The sequence below is a fragment of the Trachypithecus francoisi genome, unplaced genomic scaffold, assembly GCF_009764315.1.
Source record: "Trachypithecus francoisi isolate TF-2019V2 unplaced genomic scaffold, Tfra_2.0 Lachesis_group10, whole genome shotgun sequence".
Lineage (NCBI taxonomy): Eukaryota > Metazoa > Chordata > Mammalia > Primates > Cercopithecidae > Trachypithecus > Trachypithecus francoisi.
Window position 1 is genome coordinate 84133196 of NW_022681455.1, and position 27782 is coordinate 84160977.

The 27782-nt window shown below is 52.9% G+C and overlaps 1 protein-coding gene across 5 annotated transcripts; it reads right to left on the minus strand.

Moving 5' to 3' along the window:
• Positions 1-15274: 15274 nt before the first annotated feature.
• ZNF668 (zinc finger protein 668) lies at positions 15275-27775 on the minus strand. 5 transcript variants are annotated; one of them, XM_033218192.1, is made up of 4 exons: positions 27193-27330; positions 19194-19297; positions 18209-18877; positions 15275-16704 (listed from the first exon to the last, which is right to left on the minus strand). In XM_033218192.1, the coding sequence occupies exons 3-4, from the start codon at positions 18853-18855 to the stop codon at positions 15492-15494; spliced, it is 1860 nt and encodes a 619-aa protein (XP_033074083.1). In that variant the 5' UTR covers positions 18856-18877; positions 19194-19297; positions 27193-27330; the 3' UTR covers positions 15275-15491. The 5 variants fall into 5 exon arrangements, with proteins under 5 accessions (XP_033074083.1, XP_033074084.1, XP_033074082.1 ...); XM_033218193.1 differs by having other exon boundaries at positions 19117-19297; XM_033218191.1 differs by lacking the exon at positions 19194-19297 and having other exon boundaries at positions 27193-27775.
• Positions 27776-27782: the final 7 nt, after the last annotated feature.

Genomic DNA, 27782 nt, shown 5'->3' on the forward strand with positions numbered 1-27782 from the left:
ATAAAATATTAAAAATTAGCCGGGTGTGGTGGCATGTACCTGTAGTCCCAGCTACTTGGGAGGCTGAGATGGGAGGATCGCTTGAGTCCAGGAGGCAAAGGTTGCAGTGAGCCAAGATTGCGCCACTGCACTCCAGCCTGGATCAAAAAAAAAAAAAAAAACCCAGCCAGGCACGGTGGCTCGTGTCTGTAATCCCAGCACTTTGGGAGGCCGAGGTGGATGGATCACCTGAGGTCAGGATTTTGAGACCAGCCTGGCAAACATGGTGAAACCCTGTCTCCACTAAAAAGACAAAAATTAGCCGGGAGTGGTAGCGTGCCCCTGTAATCCCAGCTACTCAGGAGGCTGAGGCTGGAGAATCTCTTGAACCTCTGATGCGGAGGTTGCCGTGAGCCAAGATTGAGCCATTGCACTCCAGCCTGGGCGACAGAGCAAGCCTCTGTCTCAAAAAAAAAAAAAAAAAAAAAAAAGGCCTAAACTATGTAAACTATGTAACATTGAAGTTGAGCTGGACAGTGGCTGGTAAGGGAACTGTCATTGGAAGTTGGAAAGATGGTGACATGTGTTATGCAATGGTGAAGGGTTTGGTTAAACTGTAAGCTTATAACCAAATGGGCTTTAGGCTTTAGGTAAAGAACTGGGGAAAGGGAATATTAGTAACATGCTGTTGCTGCTGTTGCATGCATTTGAGGAGTTACTGGAAGAAAGAGATGACTCAGAAATTAATTGGTCAGTTTTTAAGCAGAAATGGAAAAGAATATAGAAACTTGAGGCAAGTGATCCACATTTTTAACCAGTAAAAGATACAACTGAGAAAGTCCTTGAGCCACAAGGTTTTTGTTTTGTTTTTTGAGACACAGTCCTGCTTTTGTTTCCAAGGCCACCTTCTGGGTTCAAGCCTTTCTCCTGACTCAGTCTCCCGAGTAGCTGGGATTACAGGCGTGCACCACCACGCCCAGCTGATTTTTGTATTTTCCGTAGAGATGGGTTTCACCATGTTGGCCAGGCTGGTCTTGAACTTCTGACCTCAAGTGATCCTCCCACCTCGGCCTCCCAAAGTGCTGGGATTACGGGTGTGAGCCACTGCCACTGGTTGAGCTACAAAGTTTGATTAAAAGTCATCTTTGTGGAAAGGTCCATATCAAGTATGTGGCTATTATGCCCTTTGTAAAAATCTCCAAACTGATCAAAGTGGTTCCCAATAAATCCTCTCAGCTAGTCAAGATGATTCAGAGAAAAGAGGTTAAGAGTGTAGCTCATCTTGGCCAGGCGCGGTGGCTCACGCCTGTAATTCTAGCACTTTGGGAGTCTGAGGTGGGCGGATCACCTGAGGTCGGGAGTTCGAGACTAGCCTAACCAACATGGAGAAACCCCATCTCTACTAAAAATACAAAATTAGCCAGGCATGGTGGCACATGTCTGTAATCCCAGCTACTTGTGAGGCTGAGGCAGGAGAATTGCTTGAACATGGGAGGCAGAGGTTGCAGTGAGCCAAGATCACGCCATGGCACTCCAGCCTGGGCAACAACAGTGAAACTCCATCTCAAAAAAAAAAAAGAATGTAGCTTACCTGAGAGAGTCAGTAGGCTCAACTACAGTTAAGTCTAACGTCATGGTTATGTCTGAAAAGAATTATGGGTGGCTGGGCACGGTGGCTCACGCCTGTAATCCCAGCACTTTGAGAGGCCGAGGCGGGTGGATCATGAGGTCAGGAGATCGAGACCATCCTAGCTAACACGGCGCAACCCCGTCTTTACTAAAAATACAAAAAATTAGCTGGGTGTGGTGGCGGGCGCCTGCAGTCCCAGCTTCTCATAAGGCTGAGGCAGGAGAATGGCATGAACCCAGGAGGCGGCGGAGCTTGCAGTAAGCAGAGGTTGTGCCACTGCACTCCAGCCTGGGCGACAGAGCGAGACTCGGTCTCAGAAAAAAAAAAAAAAAAATTATGGGTATGCTGTTGACCCACGGATCTGAATGGAGTAAAATACATAAGTTTGGTTTTGGAGGGAATTGCCCTGCTTCCGCTGCCTAACACCCCCTCACCCTGACAGAAAGCCACCAGGTTAAATTTTGACCGTGAGTGTTCAAGACTTAGTACGACTTTTAGGTTCCCAAATTTCTTTCTCTCTTTTTTTTTTTTTTGAGATTGGGTCTCACTCTGTCACCCAGCCTGGAGTGCAGTGATGCAACCACAGCTCGCTATAACCTCGAACTTCTGGTCTCACATGATCCTCCTGCCTCAGCCTCCCAAGTAGCTGGGACTGCAGGCCCATGCCACCCCAGCAGGCTAATTTTTGTTTTTTGGGTTTTTTTGAAACAAAATCTCATTCTCATCCAGGCTGAAGTACAGTGGCATGATCTTGGCTCACTGCAACCTTCACTTCCTGGGCTTGAGTGATCCACCTACCTCAGCCTTCCAAGTAGCTGGGACTACAGATGTGTGCCACCATGCCCGGCTAATTTTTGTAATTTTTGGTAGAGACAGAGTCTTGCTATGTTGTCCAGGCTGGTCTCGAACTCCTGAGCTCAAGCGATTCACCTGTCTTGGCCTCCCAAAGTCCTGGCATTATAGGCATGTGGTGTACCACCATGCCCAGCCTATTTTGGTTTTGTTTGTTTTGTTTTGAGATGAAGTCTTGCTCTGTCACTCCAGCTGGAGTGCAGTGGCACAATCAAGCCTCACCACAGCCTCCAAATCTGGGGCTCCAGTGATCCTCTCTGAGTAGCTGGGACTACAGGTGTGCACCACCATGCCTGGCTAATTTTTCTATTTTTTGTAGACAGGGTTTCAGCCTGTTGCCCAAGCTGGTCTTGAATTTCTGGTCTTAAGGAGTTCTCCCTCCTTGGCTTCCCAAAGTGATGGAATTACAGGTGTGAGCCACCATGCTCAGCCTAATTTTTGTATTTCAGGATTTTATTTTTTATTTTTTTGGTAGAGATGGGGGTCTCGGTATGTTGCCCAGGCTGGCCTCAAGCGATCCTGGCCTCAAGTGATACTCCTGCCTCAGCCTCTCAAAGTGCTGTGATTACAGGTGTGAGCCACCATGCCCGGCCTGGGTCTCCATATTTATTTATTTATTTATTTATGTTTTCTTTTCTTTTGAGACGGAGTCTTGCTCTGTCGCCCAGGCTGGAGTGCAGTGGCATGATCTTGGTTCACTGCAAGCTCCACCTGCCAGGTTCACGCCATTCTCCTGCCTCAGCCTCCTGAGTAGCTGGGACTACAGGCACCCGCCGCCATGCCTGGTTAATTTTTTTGTGTATTTTTAGTAGAGACGGGGTTTTACCATGTTCGCCAGGATGGTCTCAATCTCTTGACCTCGTGATCCGCCCACCTCGGCCTCCCAAAGTGCTGGGATTATAGGCGTGAGCCACCACACCTGGCCATGGGTCTCCAAATTTCTATGGGCATGAAGGAGACTGGGAAAGCTACTCTACTTCAGAAAGACATAACCTCCAGTGTCCTCTCAATTGTGGCCAAGGAGAATAAGTGGAAAAGGGTGGTTCACTCTAAGGGCAGAGCCAAGAATGTGGTGAAGAATGAACTGGGGAACTCTTCCCACTCCCAGGGAAAGGTGGGGTTCTTCTTAACATCTGCCTAACAGCACTTTAGACTTACTGGGGACCAGAGCCTGCCGTGTGTCTCCCGTCCTTCCTTCTTCTTCTTCTTCTTCTTTTTCTTTTTTTTTTTTTTTTGAGACAGAGTTTCACTCTTGTTGCCCAGGTTGGAGTACAATGGCACTATCTCGGCTCACTGCAACCTCTGCCTCCTGGGTTCCAGCGATTCTCCTGTCTCAGCCTCCTAAATAGCTGGGACTATAGGCGCCCGCCACCACGCCTGGCTAATTTTTTGTATTTTTAGTAGAGACTGGGTTTCACTATGTTGGCCAGGCTGGTGTCGAACTGCTGACCTCGTGATCTGCCCCCCTCAGCCTCCCAAAGTGCTAAAATTACAGACATGAACCACCGTGCCTGGCGAATTTTTGTATTTTTAGTAGAGACAGGTTTTCACCATGTTGGCCAGGGTGTCTCAAACTCCTGACCTCAGGTGATCCACTGGCCTTGGCCTCCCAAAGTGCTGGGATTACAAGCATGAGCCTCCGTGCCAGGCCCCGTCACTCCTTCTGAACAGGAGTGTGCTCTGCCGTTCTCCTGTCCTTGTTCTGCTTTGTATGTTGGATGTGTGCATGTGTATGTGTGTGTGTGTGTAGAAATAGGGCAGAGATAACTTGTCTCTGTCTCTCTCTTATTTTGTAGCTCATAGGTCTCTGAATCAAGAGAAGCCGCATCTGGACCTGATATAGAAGAGACTATTAGAGATCCTGGGCTTGAGGCTGATTCCATGTCAAATGGGTCACTTAGGTGGTCTCCCTTCGGAAGGGGATGCATTTTTTTTGCATATGGAAGAAAATGCAAAGGCAGTATTTGTAAGGAAGAGGGCAGACGGGGGAAGATTTTATAATTGTTCAAAAACATTCACTGGTTTGGGTGCGGTGGCTCATGCCTACAATCCCAGTGCTTTGGGAGGGTGAGGCAGGAGGATCACTTGAGGCCAGGAGTTTGAGACCAGCATGGGCGACATAGTGAGACCCTATCTCTAGAAAAAATAAAACAATAAAAAAAATTAGCTGGGCGTGGTGGTGCTTGCCTGTAGTTGTAGCTACTTAGGAGGCTGAGGTGGGAGGATTGCCTAAGCTCAGGAGGTAGAGGCTGCAGTGAGTTATGATTGCACCATGCACCCATGCACTCCAGCCTGGGCAACACAAGAAGACACTGACTCTAAACAACCAACAAAACAAAATCACACGTATTCACTGGCCCTCTCTTTGGGGACCTGCTATATGTTAGGCAGGGACTTAGACCCAACATGGTGGTACCACCTGACATGGCAGGCCCCTTGTCAGGACTTTACCCGCTGGGACTTCCTGCTAGGACTTTTCAGCGCGTGAAAAGCACCCTGAGCCCGCCAAAACTCCCCGCTCTGCACAAACTCCTGGACACGTCATTCCTCAGAAATAGAAACCTAATTCAGGAAACCGAAACCTACAGACCCCGCCTACCTCGCCCTATAAAAGGCCACTGATACGTGCCCTGTGCGCGACTTCCTTGGCCCTCGTCCTAGGGGACGGGTGAACCTCGCCCACGAGCCCAATAAAGGCTACCTCTGTCATCTGCCTCATGTCTTCTTGCTCGGCTCCCCATTACATTACATTGGTGCCAAAACCCGGTAGGAGACGCTTCCCCGGACCCCTGCCGGTTCGGGCAGGCTCTCCTCTCCCTGAGCCAGGACCTCCTCTCCCAGCCGGGAGCTGTTTCGCCAAATCCAAGACTCAGTTCGATCACTGCTGGGTAAGCTTTCCCCCATACTGCAGGCTCCGGAAGTCCATGCCCAAAAACGCAGCCACCTCAGGGCTTCCCCCGTCCATCACTTGTGACCTCGGCACTGGGGACTAGGAGACGCCTGACCTCCCCGGAAGCCGCCATACCCTGCACTCCACATGGCAGTGGGAGGACGCTCCTGTTGCCTCCGGACTGTCCGCCTCAGGATCATGGGGGCTGCCCAGTCCAAACTAGACCCAAAATCCCCTCTAGGGTGCCTCTTGGCTAATTTCCAGACTAGGTCTCAGCCAAGACCTAAAACGAAAGCGGCTTATTTTCTTCTGCACAGTGGCGTGGCCGCAGTATAAATTAGATAATCAGTCTCAGTGGCCTGCAGAAGGCACTCTAGACTTTAACATTCTCATTGATCTGACCAACTTCTGCAAGAGACTAGGCAAATGGTCCGAGGTACCCTACGTTCAGGCCTTTTGGGACTTGCGCTCCCACCCAGACCTCTGTGCCCAATGTTTGTTGGCCCAGGTCTTGCTCGCAAAATCTACTCCCTCAAGCAAGGAGAAGGACGATTCCTCCTCTTTCTCTGAGCCCCCTGATATTCTTTCCCTGCCCCTCCTTCGGTCCCCCGCTCAACCTCCCCCTTACTCTGACCCGTCGTTGTCTCCGTCCTCGTTGGCGCCACCCCTTCCCTCTACTCCTCCTGTGTCCCCACCAAACCTGATGGATCCTGTCTCTCCTACCTCCTCCTCCCCCTCGCCTGTCTCAGCCCATACTTGCAGGAAGTGGCAGGCGCCAAAGGAGTGGTCTGGGTCCATGTGCTGTTTCTGTGGGCAGACCTGTCTAAGATTGAAGAGCATGTAGGCTCTTTCTTGGCCAACCCCACTCTGTATATCAAAGAGTTCAGATACCTATGCCAGGCATATGACCTCACCTGGCATGATCTCCATGTCGTTATGACCTCAACCCTGTCCCCTGAGAAACAGGAGCATATCCTAGTGGCAGTCAGGCAGCATGCTGACCAGGTTCATTTAACTGACCCCGCCATGCCAGTTGGCACTGAGGCGGTGCCCTCGGCCGAGCCTGGCTAGGACTACCAGGTTGGGCAGGCAGGCCGCCACCACTGAGACATGATGGTCCAGTGCCTTCTCGCCGGCATGCAGGCAGCCTCCAATAAGTCAGTCAACTTTGATAAATTAAAGGAGGTAATCCACGGCTCAAATGAAAATCCGGCTGTTTTTCTTAACCAACTGACTGAGGCACTCATTCAGTACACCCGCCTTGACCCTGCCTCCCCCGCAGGAGGAACCGTCTTGGCTACGTACTTTATTTCTCAGTCGGCTCTAGATATCTGGAAAAATTTAAAAAGGTGGAGGACGGCCCTCAAACTCCCATCTAGGATTTAGTCAAACTGGTCTTCAAGGTCTACAACTCCAGGGAGGAAGCAGCTGAGGCCCAGCGACAGGCCAGGCTAAAACAGAAGGTACAACTCCAATCCCTGGCCTTGGTAGCAGCCCTGAGGCCGGCCGGCTCCAGGAGCTCTCAGAGAGGAGGTACTCTCCGAGCACCACCTGGTGCCTGCTTCAAGTGTGGCAACGAAGGCCACTGGGCCAAGCAGTGCCCCAACCCTAAGGAGCCAAGTCGCCCCTGTCCGAGCTGTGGGCAGATGGGCCACTGGAAGTCAGACTGGCCCAACCTGAGGACGGTCGCTACGCCTCCACATGACGACCCTCCTCCTGGTACTAGAGGCGTCTTCCAGCTCCTCGACACTGACGAAGATTGAAGAGGCCCAGACTCGGGAACCCCTCTTACTCTCGCCGAGCCCAAGGTTATGCTCCAGGTAGTAGGTAAGTCCATATCCTTTCTTATGGACACGGGGGCTACCTACTCTGTTTTGCCTTCCTTCAGTGGCCGCAGCCACCCCTCCGCTGTCAGGGTCATGGGAATTAATGGCACTCCCTCTGCCTACCGCCAGACTCCTCCTCTGTCTTGCCACCCGGATGGCTCCCTCTTCTCGAACTCATTTCTTATCATTCCTTCATGCCCAGTCCCCTTGTTAGGACGAGACCTCCTCTCCAAGCTAGGGGCCTCAGTTCACTTCCGGCCCAACCCCTCCCCGCACCTCATGCTCCTCTTTCCCCTCCTCTCACCTGATAAACCCCGCCAGGCTGACACCCCAATCCTGTTTCCGGTACCCAGTAACCCTAAGGTGTGGGACACCTCCACCCCAATCATTGCCCAGCACCATACTCCAGTCCGCATCGAGCTGAAGGACCCCTCCAAGTTTCCCTCTAGACCCCAGTTCCCTATCTCCCTTGAGCACCAACAGGGACTGAAACCCATCATCATGTGCCTGCTCCAGCAGCACATTCTAGTCCCTGCCAACTCACCATGCAATACTCCTATCCTGCCTGTACAGAAAAGCTCTGGGAACTACCGCCTCTTGCAGGATCTACGTCTCATCAATGAGGCAGTAGTCCCCACCTTTCCCGTTGTTCCTAACCCATATACACTTCTCTCGCGCATTCCCCCTGATACCACTCATTTTACTGTCCTTGACCTAAAGGATGCCTTCTTCACCATTCCCCTACATCCCGACTGATACTTTCTGTTTGCCTTTACATGGGAAGATCCAGACACTTATATTTCTTCCCAGCTGACTTGGACTGTTTTGCCTCAAGGGTTCCGAGATAGCCCCCATTTTTTCGGACAGGCACTGGCACGGGATGTTGTCCTCTGTCCTCTTACCCACTGCACACTATTGCAATATGTAAATGACTTATTACTATGTAGTCCCTCCTGGGAGAGCTCCCTTGCAGATACTGCTACACTTTTAAATTTTCTTGGCGACCAAGGTTATCGGGTTACCCCGGCCAAGGCTCAGCTTTGCACCCCTTCTGTCACCTACCTAGGCATATTCCTCACACCCACTACAAAAAGCCTCACGGGGGATAGAATAAGCCTCATTGAAACTCTCCAGCCTCCTCAGGATGCGGAAGAGATCTTGTCCTTCCTAGGACTGGTAGGGTATTTCAGGCATTGGATTCCCAACTTCAGGGTCCTAGCCAAGCCCCTCTACCAGGCTGCCAAGGAAGCGCCCACCAGACTGCTGTCTGACCCCTCATTGGTTGCCAACTCTTTCAAGAAGCTTCAGGACTGTCTCCTTTCTGCCCCTGCTCTCTCTCTCCCCAACCCGCTTCGGCCTTTTCATCTATTCACCGAGGAGCACCAAAAGGTAGCTACTGGCCTCCTAGCCCAGCCAGTTGGATCCACATACCAGGCTATGGCCTATCTCTCCAAGCAGTTAGACCCCACGGTCCAGGGCTGGCAACCTTGTCTGCGAGCCCTGGCAGCTGCCACAGAACTTACCAAGGAGGCCCTCAAGCTCACCCTAGGACATTCTCTTACTGTCTACTCTTCTCACCGACTGTCAGATCTCATCACACACAAGTGTCTCAGCCACCTCACCCTGTCCCGGCTTCAACAGTTCCACTTGCTATTCATTGAAAACCCTCACATCACCCTCACCACCTCACCCCCTCTAAACCCTGCTACCCTCTTGCCCACTCCAGGGTGCGATTCCGCCCCTGCACATTCCTGCCCGGAGGTTCTCGCCACCTTGCCGCCCGCCCACCTTGGTCTTTCCGAACAGCCATTAGAATACCCAGACCGTACCCTGTTCCGTGGATGGGAGTTCTGTCTTAACCCCCGATGGCCGCTGGCAGGCAGCCTACGCTGTCGTAACAGCAACCCAGACGGTCGAAACCAGGCCCTTGCCTTTAGGCACCACCTCCCAGAAGGCTGAACTCACTGCCCTTACTTGTGCCCTACTCCTCTCTGAAGGGCAGAGGGTTAATATCTACACAGACTCTAAATATGCCTACCTTATTGCACATACCCACTCCCTTCTCTGGCAAGAGCGTGGGTTCCTTACCACCAAAGGGACGCTAGTAGTCAATGGACCACTTATAAAGAGGCTGCTTGATGCTCTCCAGGCCCCCAAGGAGGTAGCCATCATCCACTGTAAAAGCCACCAGCATTCTAAGGACCCTGTGTCACAGGGTAACAACCTAGATGATTCCACCGCACAGGCCACCGCCCTCACTTCTTCCCCTACCCCAGCGCCTTTACTCTTTCTTTCCCCCACATATTCCCCCAACTACTCTCCCCAGGAACTTCAAACCCTGATGGCCCACCCCAGTGCTACCCAGAGCGAGGATGGGTGGGTGTTCATTGACAGCTGAGTAGCGCTCCCTCAGACTCAGGCAGTGCATATATTGACCGACATACACCGCTCTCTCCACATAGGGCCTAAGGCTATGTATAACTTCCTGGAACCCATCCTTCACCTCCCCTCACTGCATGCCCAAATTAGGAAGGTACATCAGCAATGTGCCACCTGTTCGGCCGTTAACCCTCAAGGTAGGCTCAGGCACCCAGGGCCCACTCATCAGCTAAGGGGCCACCAGCCAGGGGAAGATTGGCAACTTGATTTTACCCACATGCCCCGCCATAAAAAATCCCGCTACCTGCTGACCCTGGTTGACACCTTCTCAGGATGGATCGAGGCTTTCCCAACCACCTGAGAAACTGCAGAGGTCGTGGCAACCACTCTCCTAGAGCACATCATCCCCAGGTTTGGTCTCCCCCGAACCATCCAATCAGACAATGGTCCGGCCTTCATTTCTAAACTCACCCAGCAGGTGGTGGTTGCACTCCAGATTACCTGGAAGCTCCACATTCCCTACCATCCACAGTCGTCTGGAAAGGTAGAACACGCAAACGGCCTCCTTAAACTGCATCTAACCAAGCTCACTCTAGAAACCTGCCTCTCGTGGGTGACTCTCCTTCCCTTGGCTCTCACTCGTCTTAGGGCAGCTCTGCGGGCCCCCACAGGGCTCAGCCCTTTTGAGCTGCTGTACGGATGCCCATTCCTCTTCCAGGAGCTGCCAGCCCTCTCCCCTCCCTTAGGCTCCTACCTCCCTTACTTAACCCTCCTTCGCGAGCTTCTGAGAAAACACGTGGACTGGTGTCTCCCTGCACCCGCTTTCCCAACCCTTCAGAATCCCGCCGTCATAGCACCTGGAGACCTGCTCCTGGTCAAGCAGCTGCAACCCCGAGCCTTATCTCCATGGTGGGAAGGACCATACACCGTAATCCTCACCACTCCCACTGCTGCCAAGCTCCTTGGTCTTCCCTCCTGGTATCACCTGTCCCAGCTGAAAAAGGCACCCACCCAACATGATTCCAATTGGACCACTCAGGTTGTTACCCCTACCAAGTTACAACTCATGCACGCAGGTAACGACCCTCTGCCTAACCTTCCTCGGCCACCTAGTCCTCCCGAGTCTAGGTGAGACTTCTGCCCAAACTCCCCCCACTAATCCATTCTGGTGGAGGTTCTACCTTTCCGAGACCTGGACCCAGGGAAATCACATGAGCTCCTTCACCATAGCCACAGTAGACTGCCAACCCCTGGGGTGCCAAAGCCAAGTAACCTTTAATTTCTCCTCCTTCAACAGTGTGCCCCGTACGTGGCGGCATCTGGCCATTTGTTTCACATATGATCAGACATACGATGCCTGTCAATCTACTTGGGTTGAAACCAATGGAGGCTGCCCTTACTACTAATGCAACATTCACTTGGCCATACAGGACACCAAAGAAACCCTCTGGCAGCAGCCCACTTCCTCCATGTGGCTGACTACGAACCTCAAGTCTACCTTTTTCCTCATCATCCCTGACCCTTGGGACTCGAGGTGGGCATCGGGTTGAGGCCTGCCTTTACCGAGGGCACGGTGAGTCTTATCCCATGGCCCGACTCAGGATCTTTAAGGCCTACATCAGGGTCGTAAGCAGCCTTGTCAGTCTGGCTTCTGACATCAGACAACAGGAGGAAGCCATCTCAGCTCTAGCTGATCCAGACAGCAAGCCCCAGGACAGCAGCAACCCTTTTTCCTGGCTAACCTTAGTCAGAGAAGGGGCTCAAGTGGTACACATGGCCGGGGTACACAACATTTCTCGCTGTTTCCTGTGTGCAGCCTTGAATAAGCCCCCACTGGTTGCGGTACCCTTACCCAGCCCTTTTAACTCTAATCTAACCCTCTCCTCCCCTCTCCACGGCCGGACCCCAGGAGAAGTCCCCTTGTTTCAAGACCCGCTTAGGCAACAATTCCCCTTTTGCTACTCCACACCCAATGCTTCCTGGTGCAACCAGACAGGATCTGCACCTCTAAATCTAACCACCCCTCCAGGTGGGTATTTTTGGTGCAATTCCACCCTGTCAAAAACCCTCCACGCCCCCAACACTGCCCTACGCGTTCCCATCTCCCTAGTCCCCAGCCTCACCCTGTACAGTGAGGCAGAGCTAACCTCCCTCCTGCCCTCTGCCCTCCCCCACCAGGCAAGGGCAGTATTCCTTCCATTGATGATCGGGGTCTCTTTAGCCTCATCCCTTATAGCCTCCGGCCTAGGAACTGGAGCCCTAACTCATTCTGTCCAGGCCTCTCAGGACCTTTCAGCCCGATTACAGGTAGCAATCAAAGTTTCTGCAGAGTCCTTGGCTTCCCTCCAATGGCAGATCACCTCAGTCGCTCAGGTGGCAGCCCAGAACCGTCAGGCACTTGACCTCTTTACAGCCGATAAGGGCGGCACCTGCATGTTCTCAATGAAGAATGTTGCTACTACATCAATGAATCAGGACTAGTAGAAACCAATCTCCTCACTCTAGAAAAGATTCGGGAAGGGCTCCACCAGAGAAACCTCAGATTGGGGCCCTCATTTGGGTGGTGGCAGTTGTCGATAGCCGTTTGCGTCCTACTCTTTCTTTCTTTTTTTTTTTTTTTTTTGAGACGGAGTCTTGCTCTGTCGCCCAGGCTGGAGTGCAGTGGCCGGATCTCAGCTCACTGCAAGCTCCGCCTCCCGGGTTTACGCCAGAGTAGCTGGGACCACAGGCGCCCGCCACCTCGCCCCGCTAGTTTTTTGTATTTTTAGTAGAGATGGGGTGTCACCATGTTAGCCAGGATGGTCTCGATCTCCTGACCTCGTGATCCGCCCGTCTCGGCCTCCCAAAGTGCTGGGATTACAGGCTTGAGCCACCACGCCCGGCCTGGTCCTATCCTTTCTAAGCCCCTTACTAATCATTGGCTTCTTGCTACTCATAGCTCCCTGTATCCTCCGCTTTGTCCAGGACCGCATAAAGGAAGTCTCCCGGGTCACTGTCAATCAGATGCTACTCCACCCCTATACCTGAGTTCCGACCCCCGAAGAACCCCACAATGACCTATACCAGCAGGAAGCAGCCAGATAAACACGTCGCCCCTTTTTCTTATTAGAAAGAGGTCGGAATGTTAGGTAGGGACCTAGACCCAACATGGTGGTACCACCTGATGTGGCGGGCCCCTTGTCGGGACTTTACCTGCTCGGACTTCTTGCTAGGACTTTTCAGCGCGCGAAAAGCACCCTGAGCCCGCCAAAACTCCCCGCTCTGCGCAAACTCCTGGACACCTCATTCCTCAGAAACCGAAACCTACAGACCCCGCCTACCTCGCCCTATAAAAGGCTCCGATACCTGCCCTGCGCGCGATTTCCTCAGCCCTCCTCCTAGGGGACCAGTGAACCTCGCCCGCGAGCCAATAAAGGCTACCTCTGTTCTCATCTGCCTAGTATCTTCTTGCTTGGCTCCCCATTACATTACACTATATAGAATGGTTTTATGTCCCCAGTTCACTGACATCAGGTTTGGCTATGTGGCTTGCTTTAGATCATGAACTTTGAGTGGAAATGACATGTGCCACTTCCACCAGGAAGCTTTAAGAGCTGTCATGGGGTCTGCTACCTTTCCTCTCTTCTGTGTCTGGAGATGAAAAGTTTCAGCTTGAGGCTTTACCTTCAGACTGGGCTCTGGAATGAACATAGCATAGAACAGAGCGGTCCCATGGAGGACATGGATGTGAGTGAGAAATCAACGTGGTGTTGTGAGTCCCTGAGAGGTGGAGGTTGCTGTTACTGCAGCCTAACTGGATCCCAGCTGATAGATGCAGCCTCCCTGTGGGTTGCGGATGCTCCTCTGTTCAGGTATCCTTTCCCATCACCATGACAACTGACACACCATAATGAGCTATGCTGATGTTAGGAAGTCTCCGCCTTTGCCCCTCTTCAGAGTTCTTCACCCTCAGGTCCTAACCAGTGAGCCTATTTTTTTTTTGAGGTGGAGTCTTGTTCTGTCGCCAGGCTGGAGGGCAGTAGTACGATCTCGGCTCACTGCAACCTCTGCCTCCTGGGTTTAAGCAAATATCATGCTTCAGCCTCCTGAGAAGGTCTCGAACTCCTCACCTCTGGCCATCCTCCTGCTTTGGCCTCCTAAAGTGCTGGGATTACAGGCATGAACCACCACACCCAGCGAAGCTGAGTCTTCTTGATTCTTGCTGGCATTTGGCAACTAGTAGCAGCTGCTCACAGGAATTGTAAAAACATCTGGTGGCGCCCAGACCTTCTAGCATCAACATGGTGCCTAGTAAATATCAGTCTCACATGCATCCTGAGATGCATTAAAAAGAAGCTGTCAAGGCAGGGCGTGGTGGCTCACGCCTGTAATCCCAGCACTTTGGGAGGCCAAGGGGGCAGATCACCTGAGGTTAGGAGTTTGAGACCAGCCTAGTCAACATGGTGGAACCCCATCTCTACTTAAAAAAAAAAAAAAAAGGCCAGGCACGGTGGCTCACGCCTGTAATCCCAGCACTTTGGGAGGCTGAGGCGGGAGAATCACAAGGTCAGGAGATCGAGACCATCCTGGCTAACATGGTGAAACCCCATCTCTACTAAAAAATACAAAAAATTAGTCGAGTGCGGTGGTGGGTGCCTGTAGTCCCAGCTACCCAGGAGGCTGAGGCAGGAGAATGGTGTGAACCCGGGAGGTGGAGCTTGCTGTGAGCCGAGATCACGCCACTGCACTCCAGCCTGGGCCGCAGAGCCAGACTCCATCTCAAAAAAAAAAAAAAAAAAAATTAGCCAGGAGTGACGGTGTACGCCTGAAATCCCAGCTACTTGGGAGGCTGAGGCAAGAGAATTGCTTGAACCCTGGAAGCAGAGGTTGCAGTGAACTGAGATCATGTCACTGCACTCCAGCCTGGGCGACAAGGGTGAAACTCCATCTCAAACACAAAACAAAACAAAAAGAATCATAATAGTAAGTGAAAATTCTAAATTAGTTTGTGTATGTGTATTGCTGCATATAACAGAGACCCAAATTAACTGTGACTTAAATAGAAATATATATTTTTTGAGATGGAGTCTCGCTCTATCACCCAGGCTGGAGTGCAGTGGTGTGATCTTGGTTCATCGCAAGCTCCGCCTCCCGGGTTCATGCCATTCTCCTGCCTCAGCCTCCTGAGTAGCTGGGACCACAGGTGCCTGCCATCATGCCCGACTAGTTTTTTTATATTTTTAGTAGAGATGGGGTTTCACCGTGTTAGCCAGGATGGTCTCCATCTCCTGACCTCGTGATCCACTCGCCTGGGCCTCCCAAAGTGCTGGATTATAAGTGTGAGCCACCACACCTGGCCTGAAGACATATTTTCTATAAGGAAATGGGTAGATTTTAATGAACAATACCCCTTTTGTGGGCAGATTCCTAAGTCCCAGGCTCTCACAAGGGGTCAGTGGGCCTGGAGATGCCAGCTCCTGACTGCCAGAGGCACTGCTCCTCCAGGGCCACCTCAGCCCACTTTTGATCACTAAGAATCCCAAGAAGGGCACAGGGAATTTCCTTTCTTACTGCCCATGGAACCTGTTGTCACTAGACATCCTGAAACATACTTTGGGAAACTGTGTCCAAAGACCCTTCTAGTTTCAAATCTGTGGATCCAGGGGTCTCCGCTGAACCTTATCTGATGCCCAAACTCCCACCCATTCACTCCTAACCAGAACACAGAAGACGACCTGGTGCCAAAATGAAAGCTTTAATGAGTGTTACTCCTAGACAGTCACGTCTCAGCTGCTGCCAGCCTCCATTGTCCCAGCTCTCTTAGCTGGGCGACAAGTTAGCTAGTTGCTGAGGGGTAGGGATCTGGAGTCTAAAGAGCAGAGCCAGGCAAAAGGAGGTACAGGAAGCCCTCGATGGGGGCTGGGCTCCCGGAGTGTGGTGCTGGGGGTCAAGGGTTTCAGGCCGGCCCCTCTTCAGGTATTCCTAGCAAAGCCGCCAGGGGCTCCAGGGGTGTGGGGGTCCCCATGGGCACAGGGTGGGTACGTTCGTGCTTGCGCAGGTCGCTGGCACTCAAGAAGGCCTTGGGACAATGGGGGCAGGTGTAAGGGCGCACTGAGCTATGAGTGCGGCTGTGTTTCCGCAGCCCAGCTCGGTCAGAGAAGCTCTTGCCGCACTGGGTGCAGGGGAAGGGCCGGAGCTCCGGGTGTGAGCGCTCGTGCCGACGCAGCAGTGTCATTGTGGAAAAGGTCTCCTTGCACTCTCGGCACACAAACTGGGGGGGCTTCTCATCAGCCTCCTCACCCCCCACCTCGCCTGCCCCTTCCAGGGGACCAGGAGCCTCCCGGACGCCGGCATCTTGGCATTCTACATGCTCCACCGTCATGCCCACCACCTGCCACTGTGTGGCCATCACACCACCTGACTCCGGGGGCAGCCCTAGCAGCCCTGCTGGAGGGTCCCCTAGCCCCGCCCCTGCTGCTGGGGTGGCTGAACCCTCGCCTGCCACACCCACAGGCAGCGCCAACCCCACCACCAGCTCCTGTGCAGGGGGCGCCCCCGCGGCCTCATTGCTTCGATGGGTCCGCTCGTGCTTCCTCAGGCTCGATGACACCACAAAGGACTTTCCGCACGCGTTACAGTGGAAGGGGCGCTCCCCCGAGTGCACCCGGCTGTGCTTCGTGAGGCTGGCACGCTCGGCAAAGGCTCGCCCGCACTCCTCGCAGCGGAAGGGCCGCTGGCCAGAGTGCACCAGCGCGTGCCGCTTGAGATCCCAGGACGCCACGAACGTCTTGTCACACTGCAGGCACTTGAATGGCCGGTCGCCCGTGTGCACGCGCCGGTGCATGGCCAGGTCAGCCGGCTGCCGGAAGTCCTTGCCGCACTTCTCGCAGTGGTATGGCTTCACCCCCTCATGCGCGCGCTGGTGGCGCCGGAAGCTCGAGGGGTCGGAGAACATGCGGCCGCAGCGCGGGCACAGGAAGGGCTTCTCCCCCGAGTGTGTGCGCTCATGGCTCTGGTAGGAACTGAGCTGCGTGAAGCCCTTGCCGCAGGCCGGGCAGCGGTAGGGCTTCTGTGCTGCATGGATGCGCTGGTGGCACGTGAGAGAGGATGAGCGGGAGAAGCTCTTCCCGCACTCAGAGCAGAGGAAGGGGCGCTCGCCGGTGTGGGACCTGCAAGTGGAGAACTTGGCATGAAGGCGACAGACCCCATAACCTGACCCCACTGCCTGTCTGGGCTGTACTTTAGGGGTTCCCCAACCATCCGTGGGGGCCTAGGCTTAATCCCCTAAGAGCCACATTGCTGCACCCCAGAGAAAGAAGCCTTCAGGCTGGCTGGGTGTCTATTCCAAAGACCCGTCTCTGCACATTAAAGACCAAGATATGGGCCGGGCACGGTGGCTCATGCCTGTAATTCCAGCACTTTGGGAGGCTGAGGCCGGCGGATCACGAGGTCAGGAGATCGAGACCATCCTGGCTAACATGGTGAAATCCAGTCTCTACTAAAAATACAAAAAATTAGTCGGCCGTGGTGGCGGGAGCCTGTAGTCCCAGTTACTCGAGAGGCTGAGGCAGGAGAATGGCGTGAACCCGGAAGGCGGAGCTTGCAGTGAACCAAGATCCTGCTACTACACTCCAGCCTGGACCGCAGAGCAAGACTCCGTCTCAAGAAAAAAAAAAAAAAAAGACCAAGATAATGGCCAGGTGCGGTGGCTCACGCCCCTAATCCCAGCACTGTGGGAGGCCGAGACAGGCGGATCACCTGAGGTCGGGAGTTCAAGACCAGCCTGACCAACATGGAGAAACCCCATCTTTACTAAAAATACAAAATTAGCCGGGCATGGTGGCGCATGCCGGTAATTCCAGCTACTCTGGAGGCCGAGGCAGGAGAATCGCTTGAATCCGTGAGGCAGAGGTTGCGTTGCGCCAAGATCACACCATTGCACTCCAGCCTGGGCAACAAGAGCGAGACTCCGTCTCAAAAAACAAACAAACAAAGAAAACCCCTCAAAAACCAAGATATGCGTCCCCTGCCGTTTTTTTTTTTTTTTCTTCCTGTTCCCCAGGCTGGAATAGAGTGGCCTGATCATGGCTCACTGCAGCCTCGACCTCCTGGGCTCAGGCCATCGTCCCACCTTAGCCTCCCAAGTACCCGGGACTAGAAGTGTACATCCCCACGCTCGGGTAATTTTTTTTATTTTTATAGAGACAAGGCTTGCTATGTTGCCCAGGCTGGTCTTGAACTCTTAGGCTCAAGCGATCCTCCTGCCTCAGCCTCCCAAAGGGTTGGAATTATAGGCGTGAGCTATTGTACCCAGCCAAGAAACGTGTCATTAATGTAGAGGCTGAGAAAAAAAAAAATGACCTAGACAAACCCAGCCCCACTCACACCTCCTGGTCTCCACCAAAGACCCTCAGAACTGCCCAACTCCAAACCCCACCCTTTCCAGCTGGCCTGGAACGGAGGCCAATCTGACCCAATCCCATTATCAGGGCTCCACCTCAAGGCGGTCGCCACCTCTGCCCAATCAAGGGCATCAATTTCTCCCACATGCCTAGCCCCTCCCCTTGGATCTGCCCCACCCACCTTCCCATTGGCTCACTTTACCCTGAGACTCAACCCCAGGCCCCATTGGCTGCAGCAACGCTGTCGCCCCGCCCTGGAAGGCACCCTCACCGCTCATGGTTGCGGAGGTCTTTTAGCTCAGCGTAGGCTTTGCCGCAACGCTCACAGCTGTAGGGCCGCAGGCCAGCGTGAGTACGCCGGTGCTTGCGGAACACTGAAGGGTCAGCAAAGCTCTTGCCGCAGTCAGCGCAGGCATAGGGCCGCTCGCCCGTGTGGCCACGCTGGTGGATCTTGAGCTTGGAGAGTGCGCCATAGGCCTTGGGGCAGTGCGCACAGCGGAAGGGCAGTTCGCCAGCGTGGGAGGCCAGGTGCACACGCAGGCACACAGGCTGCATGAAGCGGCGGCCGCACTCGGGGCACGGAAAGGGCTTCTCTCCCGTGTGGCTGCGCCCGTGGCTGCGCAGCTCGGGTGCCGTCTTGTAGGCCTTGGGGCACAGCGGACACGCATAGGGCCTAGGCTTAGCCGCAGAGCCTGCCACCTTGTCCCCACTGGCTTCCTCTGCCTTAGCTTCTGTCTCCGGCTTTGGCTTCAGCTCAGCCACCTCCTCAGAGCAGTCTGCTGGCCCGTGTGTGGCAGCGTGGCGCGCTGCCCTGGGTGCATTTGGAAATGTCTTGGTACAGGACAGGCACTTATAGCGGCGGCCAGAGCGCTTGTAGCCGGGGGCTGGGGACCGGGCCTCTGCAGCCTCCACTTCCATGGCCTTGGTGAATGGAGTTTCCCTGCAAGAGAAGCAAAGTTAGACCAAAGCCACATACCCTCGCCACTCTTCAAGGCCTCAGAGAGAACCCTATCTCATCTGCATTTCTCACCTCGGAACCCCCACATCCTTCCTGCCCAGCATTCCTGGCTCTGACACCCTGTGTTCCTTTCCTCCCTGAACTGCTCATTGAAGAAAGGAGTTGGACCAAGTGACCGTAGAGCCACTAAGAAAGGAGGCTGGGGGTCACAAAAGATTCACCTATACTTCCCTCCTCAACCTCCAGGCTTTTCCAAACACTGTGGCATTCCCAGAGGTCCAGGTTCCATCCGTCTCACCATCTTCCTTCTTCAGATCAGTGTCCAAGAACTATGCCAGGATGAAGAGTGTACCCAGACGTGGGCCTGGCCTGAAGGTCTCCAAGCGCCCAGAAAAGACAGACCTGGGACCAGAAAAGCCAATGGGCTAAATCTAGTAGCTGGCACTGTCTGGAAGTGACAGGTCCCCAGCATCTGTGTTTTCTTTCCTCCTCTGAATGGTTAGCCCCACAGAGACAGCAACTGTTCACACAGAATGCTGCCCTTGCACAGCTGTATGGGCCTCCGCCCCAGACTGGAATCTGTCCACCCTCTGCTCTGGAATCCCTGTTGGCCTGTTCCCACAACTCTGGTAATGGAGAATCACTCTCAAGGCAGCCTGAGCCATTGCTAGCAGCTAGAAGCCTGTTTCTGAGTCATAACTGATGTACCTGATCTAACGTGGCCTCCGGGCATACCAGCTCTAGCTGAGATCCCTACTTTCTGGTCCAGAACCCAGACGCCCTCCACCCAGCTGCTCCTGGGGATCATGGCTGGGAGGAAACAGGATTAACGGCTGTATTAGTCTTAACACCAGCTCATCCTCCCTGGGGGATGAAGGGAAGAGGATTAGGGCAGATCCACTTAAGGAGTGCTCAGCAGCTGCTGCTGGGGGAAGGGGTCTGAGGAGTGGGGGCTGCAGGGAGCCAGGTGTGCCCAGAGGCTAGGAGGCCTACGTTCTACTTCCAGCCCTGTGGATTACTATGAGACCTCAGTGAAATGAGTGTTGTTTATAGGCCTATTTCCTCATCTGGACACCTTAGAGGTTGGTGGCTTCTAAGTTATGACACTGGGGTTGAGGAGGAGGAGGAAACTGAGCTGAGCCACGAGGGTGCTAGGGGAAATACAGAGACTCAGGGCCCCTTATGGCAGGAAAAGGTGGGAGAAACAGCTTACCTGGTTGACCCAGGGAGGACACAGGAGCCCCTGAGGCATGGCAAGGGCCACATCCTTAGAGTCAGTACCCTTCTGCCTGAAGTCCCGGCCTCAGGCCTGCACGCTGCCCTCCCTCCCCAACCCCATGTAGCCGGTCTTCTCCCAGAAGTACTGTATGATGTTTCCTGTTCCCTGCTCAAGAACTTTCCATGGCTTCCACCATACCATGCAAATCCCCAGGTCCTTCCTGCTTGTTCCAAATCTGACAAGTCCTTCACTGGAGCCCCCTTCCACCAGGAGGCTCCTCAAGCATCTCCCCTTTGGGTTTGGCCCCAATCCCACAAAACTCTGTTCTATTCTCACTTGGTTATTTCACTTTTCCCGCTAAATCCTGGGGCTTAGCCAGGTGTGGTGGCATGCGCCTGAAGTCCCAGCTACATGGGAGGCTGAGGCAGGAGGATCCCTTGAGCCCAGGAGTTCGAGGCTGCAGTGAACTATGATCGTACCACTGCACGCTAGCCTGGGCAACCTGGCGAGACCCCATCTCTACTAAAAATAAAAATTAGCCAGGTGCGGTGGCATGCGCCTATAGTCCTGCCTACTTGAGAGGCTGGGGTGGGAGGACTGCTTGAGCCCAGAAGTTCAAGACTGCACCACTACACTCCAGCCTAGGAGACGGGGCAAGACACTGAATCAATCAATCAATTAATCAATCAATCAATCAATCCTGGGGCTTGAAGATGAGTTAAAGGGATTGAATTCTAACCTTCCTGATGACTTGAATTCTTCCTACAGTTTCCAAAGGATCCCTCCCTATTTCTGGATGAGGTACTCACTACCTCTCTTCCAGATGGTTTCTGGAGAGTCTGCCTGATAAAGTTCCTCCTTAATAAAAATGATAGCTCGGGCCAGGTTCAGTGGCTCACACCTGTAATCCTAGCACTTTGGGAGACCAAGGCGGGTGGATTGCTTGAGCCCAGGAGTTCAAGACAACGCAGGTGGATCCCTTGAGCCCAGGAGTTCAAGACCAGCCTGGGCGATATAGCAAAATCCCATTTCTACAAAAAATACAAAAATTAGCCAGGCATGGTGGTGCATGCCTGTACTCCCAGCTACTCAGAAGGCTAAGGTAGGAGGAATGCTTGAGCCCAAACAGATAGAGGTTGCAGTAAGCCAAGATCGTGCCACTGCACTCCAGCCTGGCAACAGAGTGAGACTCCATCTCAAAAAATAAAAATAAAAAAATAAAAAAATAAAAAAGATAGCGCACATTTACTGAGCACTTGCCAAATACCAGGCAGTATCCTAAACTCCTTATGTGTATTAGCTCGCTTACCCTTCATGGCAACCCCATGAGGAAAGTTCTATTACTCCATTTTCACAGATAAGGGAACCGAGGTCCAAAGAAATGGTTCAGTATATTGTTAAGTGCCCAGTCCCTGAAGCCAAACTGTCTGGCTTCAAATACTGCCTCCATCACTTCCCAGCTGATGTGACCTTGTGTAATGTACTGCATGTCTCAGAACCTCAGTTTTCTAATCTGAAAAATGGAGGTAATGATAGTACTTACCTGACAGGGTTGCGTGAGGAATGAATGAGTCAAGAATAATTACTGTCCTCAATTATCAGAGAGTCTTCTCAGAGCCAGACACATTGCTGGGTGTGCTAGTTTATTTAATTTAATGTCTTATAGCTTCCTGAGATAGGAATTTTTGTCCCTACTTTACAGAGGAATAAATTGAGGTTCCAAGCGTTAAGTGACTTGCCCATGGTCCCTCAATGGGTAACCTAAGCAGCTGGGACTTCAGTCCAGGTGTTTAATTTGCCTTAAGTTGCTGGGGTCTTGCTCAGTGGTCTGGGGCCTCTTAGGCTTGTCTGCTGCCTTGGCCAGCCCCACAGTGACCAGAACCCTGGGCTCAGGTCATACCTGTGTCTTCTCTCATCCTTGCAGAACTGCCTTGAGACCCTGTCCGGCACCCTTTATGTCTCTGCTTCCCTCTCAGAGGGCTTGACCCAGTAGTTCTGAGCTCTGGCCCTTCTACTGCCTCTTGCCAGCTCTGGGTCTCAGCCTCCCTATCTGTGAGTCAGACACCAGGTAGTTGGAGGGGCAAATCCCTTCTGCCACAGCACTTCCCAGGGGAAAAGGTAGGGGAGTGCCAGGTTGGTCTCAGCATGTGCCCAGCTACACAAAGAGGCCAGGTAGGTTTCTGTCTAACATCCCACCATTGAACATATGTGTGTGTGTGTGTGTGTGTATCTATCTATCTATCTATTTTTAAAGAGCTTGAGGTAGGCCTCAGGAATCTGTATTTTAAATACACTCTGGATCATTCCAGCCAATACTTTCGTTTGTTTGGTTTTGAAACATGGTCTCACTCTGTCGCTCAGGCTGGAGTGCAGTAGTGCAATCATGGCTCACTGCAGCCTTGACTTCCCAGACTCAAGCAATCCTCCCATTTCAGCCTCCCAAGTAGCTGGGACTACAGGCATGCACCACCATGCCTGGCTAATTTTTATTTTATTTTTAGTAGAGATGAAGTCTTGCTATGTTGCCTGGGCTGGTCTAGAACTCCTGGGTTCAAGTGATCCTCCCACCTCAGCCTCCCAAAGCGCTGGGATTATAGGTGTGAGCCACCGTGCCTGGCCCAACCAATACTTAAGAACCAAACACACATCCTTAGGTCTCCACAAGCTCTTAGGAGAGGAGCATTTTAAATGTTCACTACACCTCTTTTTCAGATATTGAGATTAAGGCCCCCACAAAGGAAAAAACATACACAAGGACATACAGCTGGTCAAGGAGCCAGACTCAAACCCAAGTCTCCAGGTTCCTGGGCAGGACTCTCAACCACTCTCCATTCTCTCCCCCAGGTTGAATCATGAGACTTCCCACTGCTCCCAGGAAAAAGACCAGTATCTTTTCCATGGCCAGCATAGCCCCAAACCATCTAAATCCTGCCTACCCGGGCAGATCACTTGAGGCCAGGAGTTTGAGATCAGCCTGGCCAACATGGCGAAACCCCATCTCTACTAAAAATACACACACACACACACAAAACCCTGCCTACCTCACCTCCCACTCCTCTCCCTGGCCCACTGGGCTCTACCCACAGAGGCCCCCTTTCTTCTCCTCAAAGAGCTAAATTCCTTCCCACCTCAGGGCCGTGGTGCTAGCAGTTCCCTCTGTCTGAGCCACTCTTCTCCCAGGATCTTTGTGTAGCTGTCTTTTTGGTTTTATTTGGATCTCAGCTCCCAGTCACCTCCTCAAAAAGAGCTTTCTTGACCACCTTTCCTTCCCCCCCCTTTAATATTTCTAATTTTTTCCTTTTTTAACCAACCAAGGAGCATTGAATGACTACCTTTCCCAATGCTATCTTTACCCTGATAATCGCCTTCTGTCTACTCCTCTTTTTTTTTTTTGACAGAATTTCACGATTATCTATCAAGCAATTCTCCTGCCTCAGCCTCCTAAGTAGCTGGGACTACAGGTGTCCACCACCACGCCTGGCTAATTCTTGTATTTTTAGTAGAGATGGAGTTTCACCATGTTGGCCAGGATGGTCTTGATCGATTGACCTCATGATCCGCCTACCTTGGCCTCCCAGAATGCTGGGATTACAGGTGTGAGCCACCGCGCCTGGCCCTTTTTTTTTTTTGAGATGGAGTCTCACTCTGTCACCCAGGCTTGAGCGCAATGGTGCAATATCTGCTTACTGCGACCTCTGCCTCCTGGGTTCAAACGATTCTCCTGCCTCAGCCTCCCGAGTAGCTGGGATTTATAGGCACCTGCCACTACATCTGGCTCATTTTTGTATTTTTAGTAGAGACAGGATTTCACCATGTTGGCCAGGCTGGTCTTGAACTCCTGACCTCAAGTGATCCACCCACCTTGGCCTCCCAAAGTGCTGGGATTACAGGCATGAGCCACCGCGCCCGGCCCTCTTTCCTTTTTAAAAATTGTTATTTTAATTAATTAATTTATTTATTTTTGAGACAGAGTTTCGCTCTTGTTGCCGAGGCTGGAGTGCAATGGCACGATCTCTGCTCACTGCAACCTCTGCCTCCCTGGTTCACAAGATTCTCCTGCCTCGGCCTCCCGAGTAGCTGGAATTACAGGCGTCCACCACCATGCCCAGCTAATTTTTTGTATTTTTAGTAGAGATGGGGTTTCACCATGTTGGCCAGGCTGGTCTCGAACTCCTGACCTCCACTGATCCACGGCCTTCGCTTCCCACAGTGCTGGGATTACAGGCATGAGTCACTGTACCTGGCTTATTTTTATTTATTTTATTTTATTATTTATTATTATTATTTTTTGAGACAGAGTCTCACTCTGTTGCCCAGGCTGAAGTGCAATGGCACCATGTCGGCTCACTGCAACCTCTGCCTCCCGGGTTCAAGCAATTCTCCTGCCTCAGTCTTCCAAGTATTTGGGATTACAGGCGCCCGCCACCTAAGTCAGCTAATTTTTTGTATTTTTAGTAGAGATGGGGTTTCGCCATGTTGGCCAGGCTGGTCTGGAACTCCTGACCCCAGGTGATTCACCCGCCTTGGCCTCCCAAAAAGATGGGATTACAGGTTTGAGCCACCATGCCCCACCTATTTATTTTAATTTATTTATTTTCTTTGAGAGAAAGTCTTTGTTACCTAGGCTGGAATGCAGTGGCTGGATCTCAGTTCACTGCAACCTCCACCTCCTGGATTCAAGTGATTCTCCAGCCTCAGCTGCCCGAGTAGCTGGGATTACGGGCGAAAGCCATCACACCTGGCAAACTTGTGTATTTTTAGTAGAGACAGGGTGTCACCATGTTGGCCAGGCTGGTCTCGAACTCCTGGCCTCAAGTGATCTGCCCGCCTTGGCCTCCCAAAGTGCTGGGATTACAGGTGTGAGACACCATCCTGGTCTTTATTTTTATTTAGAGATCAGGTCTCACTCTGTCACCCTGGAGTGCAGTGGCTCAATCATAGCTCACTTCAGCCTGGAACTCCTGCACTCAAGCAATCCTCCTGAGTAGCTAGGACTATAGGCACCCACCACCACACCTGGCTAATTTATTAAAAATTCTTTGTATGTAGAGATAGAGGTCTCACTATGCCGCCTACACTGGTCTCAAGAACTCCTGGCTTCAGGTGCTCCTCCACTTCGGCTTCCTAAAGTGCTGTGATTACAGGCATGAGCCACAGCGACCAGCCCCCTCCTCTCTAATTTCCTTTATGGTGTCATCTGGACAATACTCCTTGCAAGCTTACCATGGACAAGGTATCATTCTAAGCAGTTTGTGCATAATACTCAACTACTCAAGCCAATTCCACAGCTGCCTAGAAGTTCGTTAGGAGTGAATGTTTGTGTTCCCTGTCCGTTCATATATTCAAATTCTAACTCTCATTGTGATTGTATTTGGAGATAAGGCCTTTATGGAATTAAAGTGGAATGACATCATAAGGGTGTGACCCTGGTCCAACAGGATTAGTGTTCTTATGAGAAGTGACACCACAAAGAAACAAGCTAACTAGTCACGGTCCCAGCCAGTGTTCAAATCCCAGACACCTGCTCTGTGAGCCCTGACTATTGCTTTGCTAGCATTACACATCTTATGGTTTGGCTGTTAATTCTCCATTCCCAGCACCAGAGTCCAGGCTGGCAAAGAGCTAGGAAACTGATTATCTGCATCGTCTACACCCAGAACCGTGTGTGGTGACCCAAAACAAATGGAAGGAATCAACCTCAGATGAAATTTGAACCCAGGTCTGTAGCCTCTGCCTCCTGCACAGTAGGAGTTTGTGAGAATGTCCACCAATAACTGTTTATTAACTGAATTCTTCCACCTTTCCAAGTCCACAAGGCCCAACTATTGCCCCAATATCCCACAGTGGGCTCCCTGTCGTGGCGATGAAGCCTTGCTTTGCCTCACTACTGGCTTAGGAACCGGATGAAGTTCTATTGTCTCACTAGGCAAGCAGAGATTCAATTTCCAAAAATCCTAGGCTAGGACCCTGGGGCAGGGATGAGGAGAAAAAGGAGGTACCTCAATCCTCCCATCTCTAAACAAGCAGTCACCACACAGGCCTCACGGCCAGGAGTGATCTAGTGAGCAGATGAACCCTGCAGAAATGAGCGCTAATCATCTCCTAGGCCGCCAACCCGGCCAGTTCACAACCTGATCCCAACCTACTTTTCCAGCCTCAGCTCCAGCGACAGAGTCCTCCTCCCGGCAGCGACCGAACCTCCAGCCACAATTCTCAACCCTCCGCCTCTAGATGCAGTTTTCTGGGCTTGGGAGCCCTTGCCTGCCTTCTCCAACGGGAAAGCCCCTTTACATTCTTCAAGAACCCCCTTCCCCAGTGCCCTCAGGAATACTTAATGGCAGTAGAGAGATAAGGGCCCCACGCCGCTCTGGGCCTCAGTTTCCTCATCAGTAAAATGGGGTCCCTGATGTTTGTGGGAGTTTGAAGGGCGGTGGGGCCTACGAAGCGCGCCGAGGAGCCGAGAGTTGCAGAAACCCGGAGCTCCTCGCTCCTCGCAACCGCCTGTACGCGGCGCCCCCGCCAGCCAGGCAGTCCCTGGAGGGCAGGACCCTGGGTTGACTTGTGTCGTTTTGAGCCTCGGAAAACGTGGCCTCGGAGGACGTGGCAACCAGGACTGCACGAAGGATGAGGGGATGAACAAATGAATGGACGGAGGGCCGAATGCGGGACAAAGGCTTGCAAGATGGCGTTCTCTAGGACCGCGAGAGTGGTGGCCCGGCCTCGGCCAGGGAGGGGGCCGCCGGCGCCGGGGATCTTGCAGCGCGGGCCGCGCGGCCGGGACAAAAGCCCGCAACATGGCGGGCTCTAGGACCCCCGGGCCCGCACCGCGCCGGGACGACAGCTGCGCGGGCCGAGCCTGGGTGTCCGCAGCCCAGAACCGCGGAGACAGTCGGCGGGTTCTAGGACCTGCTGGGCCCGCAATGCGCCCAGGGCCGCTCACCGCCCGCCCCGCCCGCGCTGCTCGCGCTGGACCAACCCAGCCCGCCCTCGGCGCCCGCAGGGAAACTGAGGCCAGCTCGGATTGCGGCCGCGTGGGGTCTGCCCGGGGCCCTCGCGGCTTCCTGCCGGCGTTTCCTACCTGATGAGACTTGGGCTGACTCCGTGCTGTCGGCGTCGGCTCCTCGCACTGACGGAGCCCGGATCCTGCCAAAGAGGGGCCGGCGCTAGGACCCAGCGGGGGGCGGGGAGGCGGGACCGGTGGCCCGGCGAGCGGAAGTGAGGGACCTTCCTCAGCTAGGAAGGAAGGGAAAGTTCCCGGGGAACCTCCAGCCTATGGCGGCAGAGAAGCATCTTGCAAGAGGTCTCTGTGGGTGCTGAGGCAAGGGGACGCAGGGTAGGCTGACGGTATACGCCGGCCTCGTGTTAGTCTGGGGCCAGGTCACCGGCAATGTCTTCAAGAACCAGAAGGTGGGAGGACAAAAAGGCCATGCTCAAGCTCTGCAGAACCTAAGTCCGCTTATATTCCACAACATTTCCTTTAATAGCAACCAGTGGATTTCACGAAGTTTTCTCCATCTGCCTTAGGAAAAGTCTTCCAGGGAGCCCCACGAAAAGTGTCACCAAAGTACTGTGGCCAGGGCTGCAGAATCTTTTTCTCTCTCTTCTGCGCCTATTCAATATGCACCGGAACGATTCTAGCTGCTCTTGCCGGAAGTGTGGCTAGCGTAG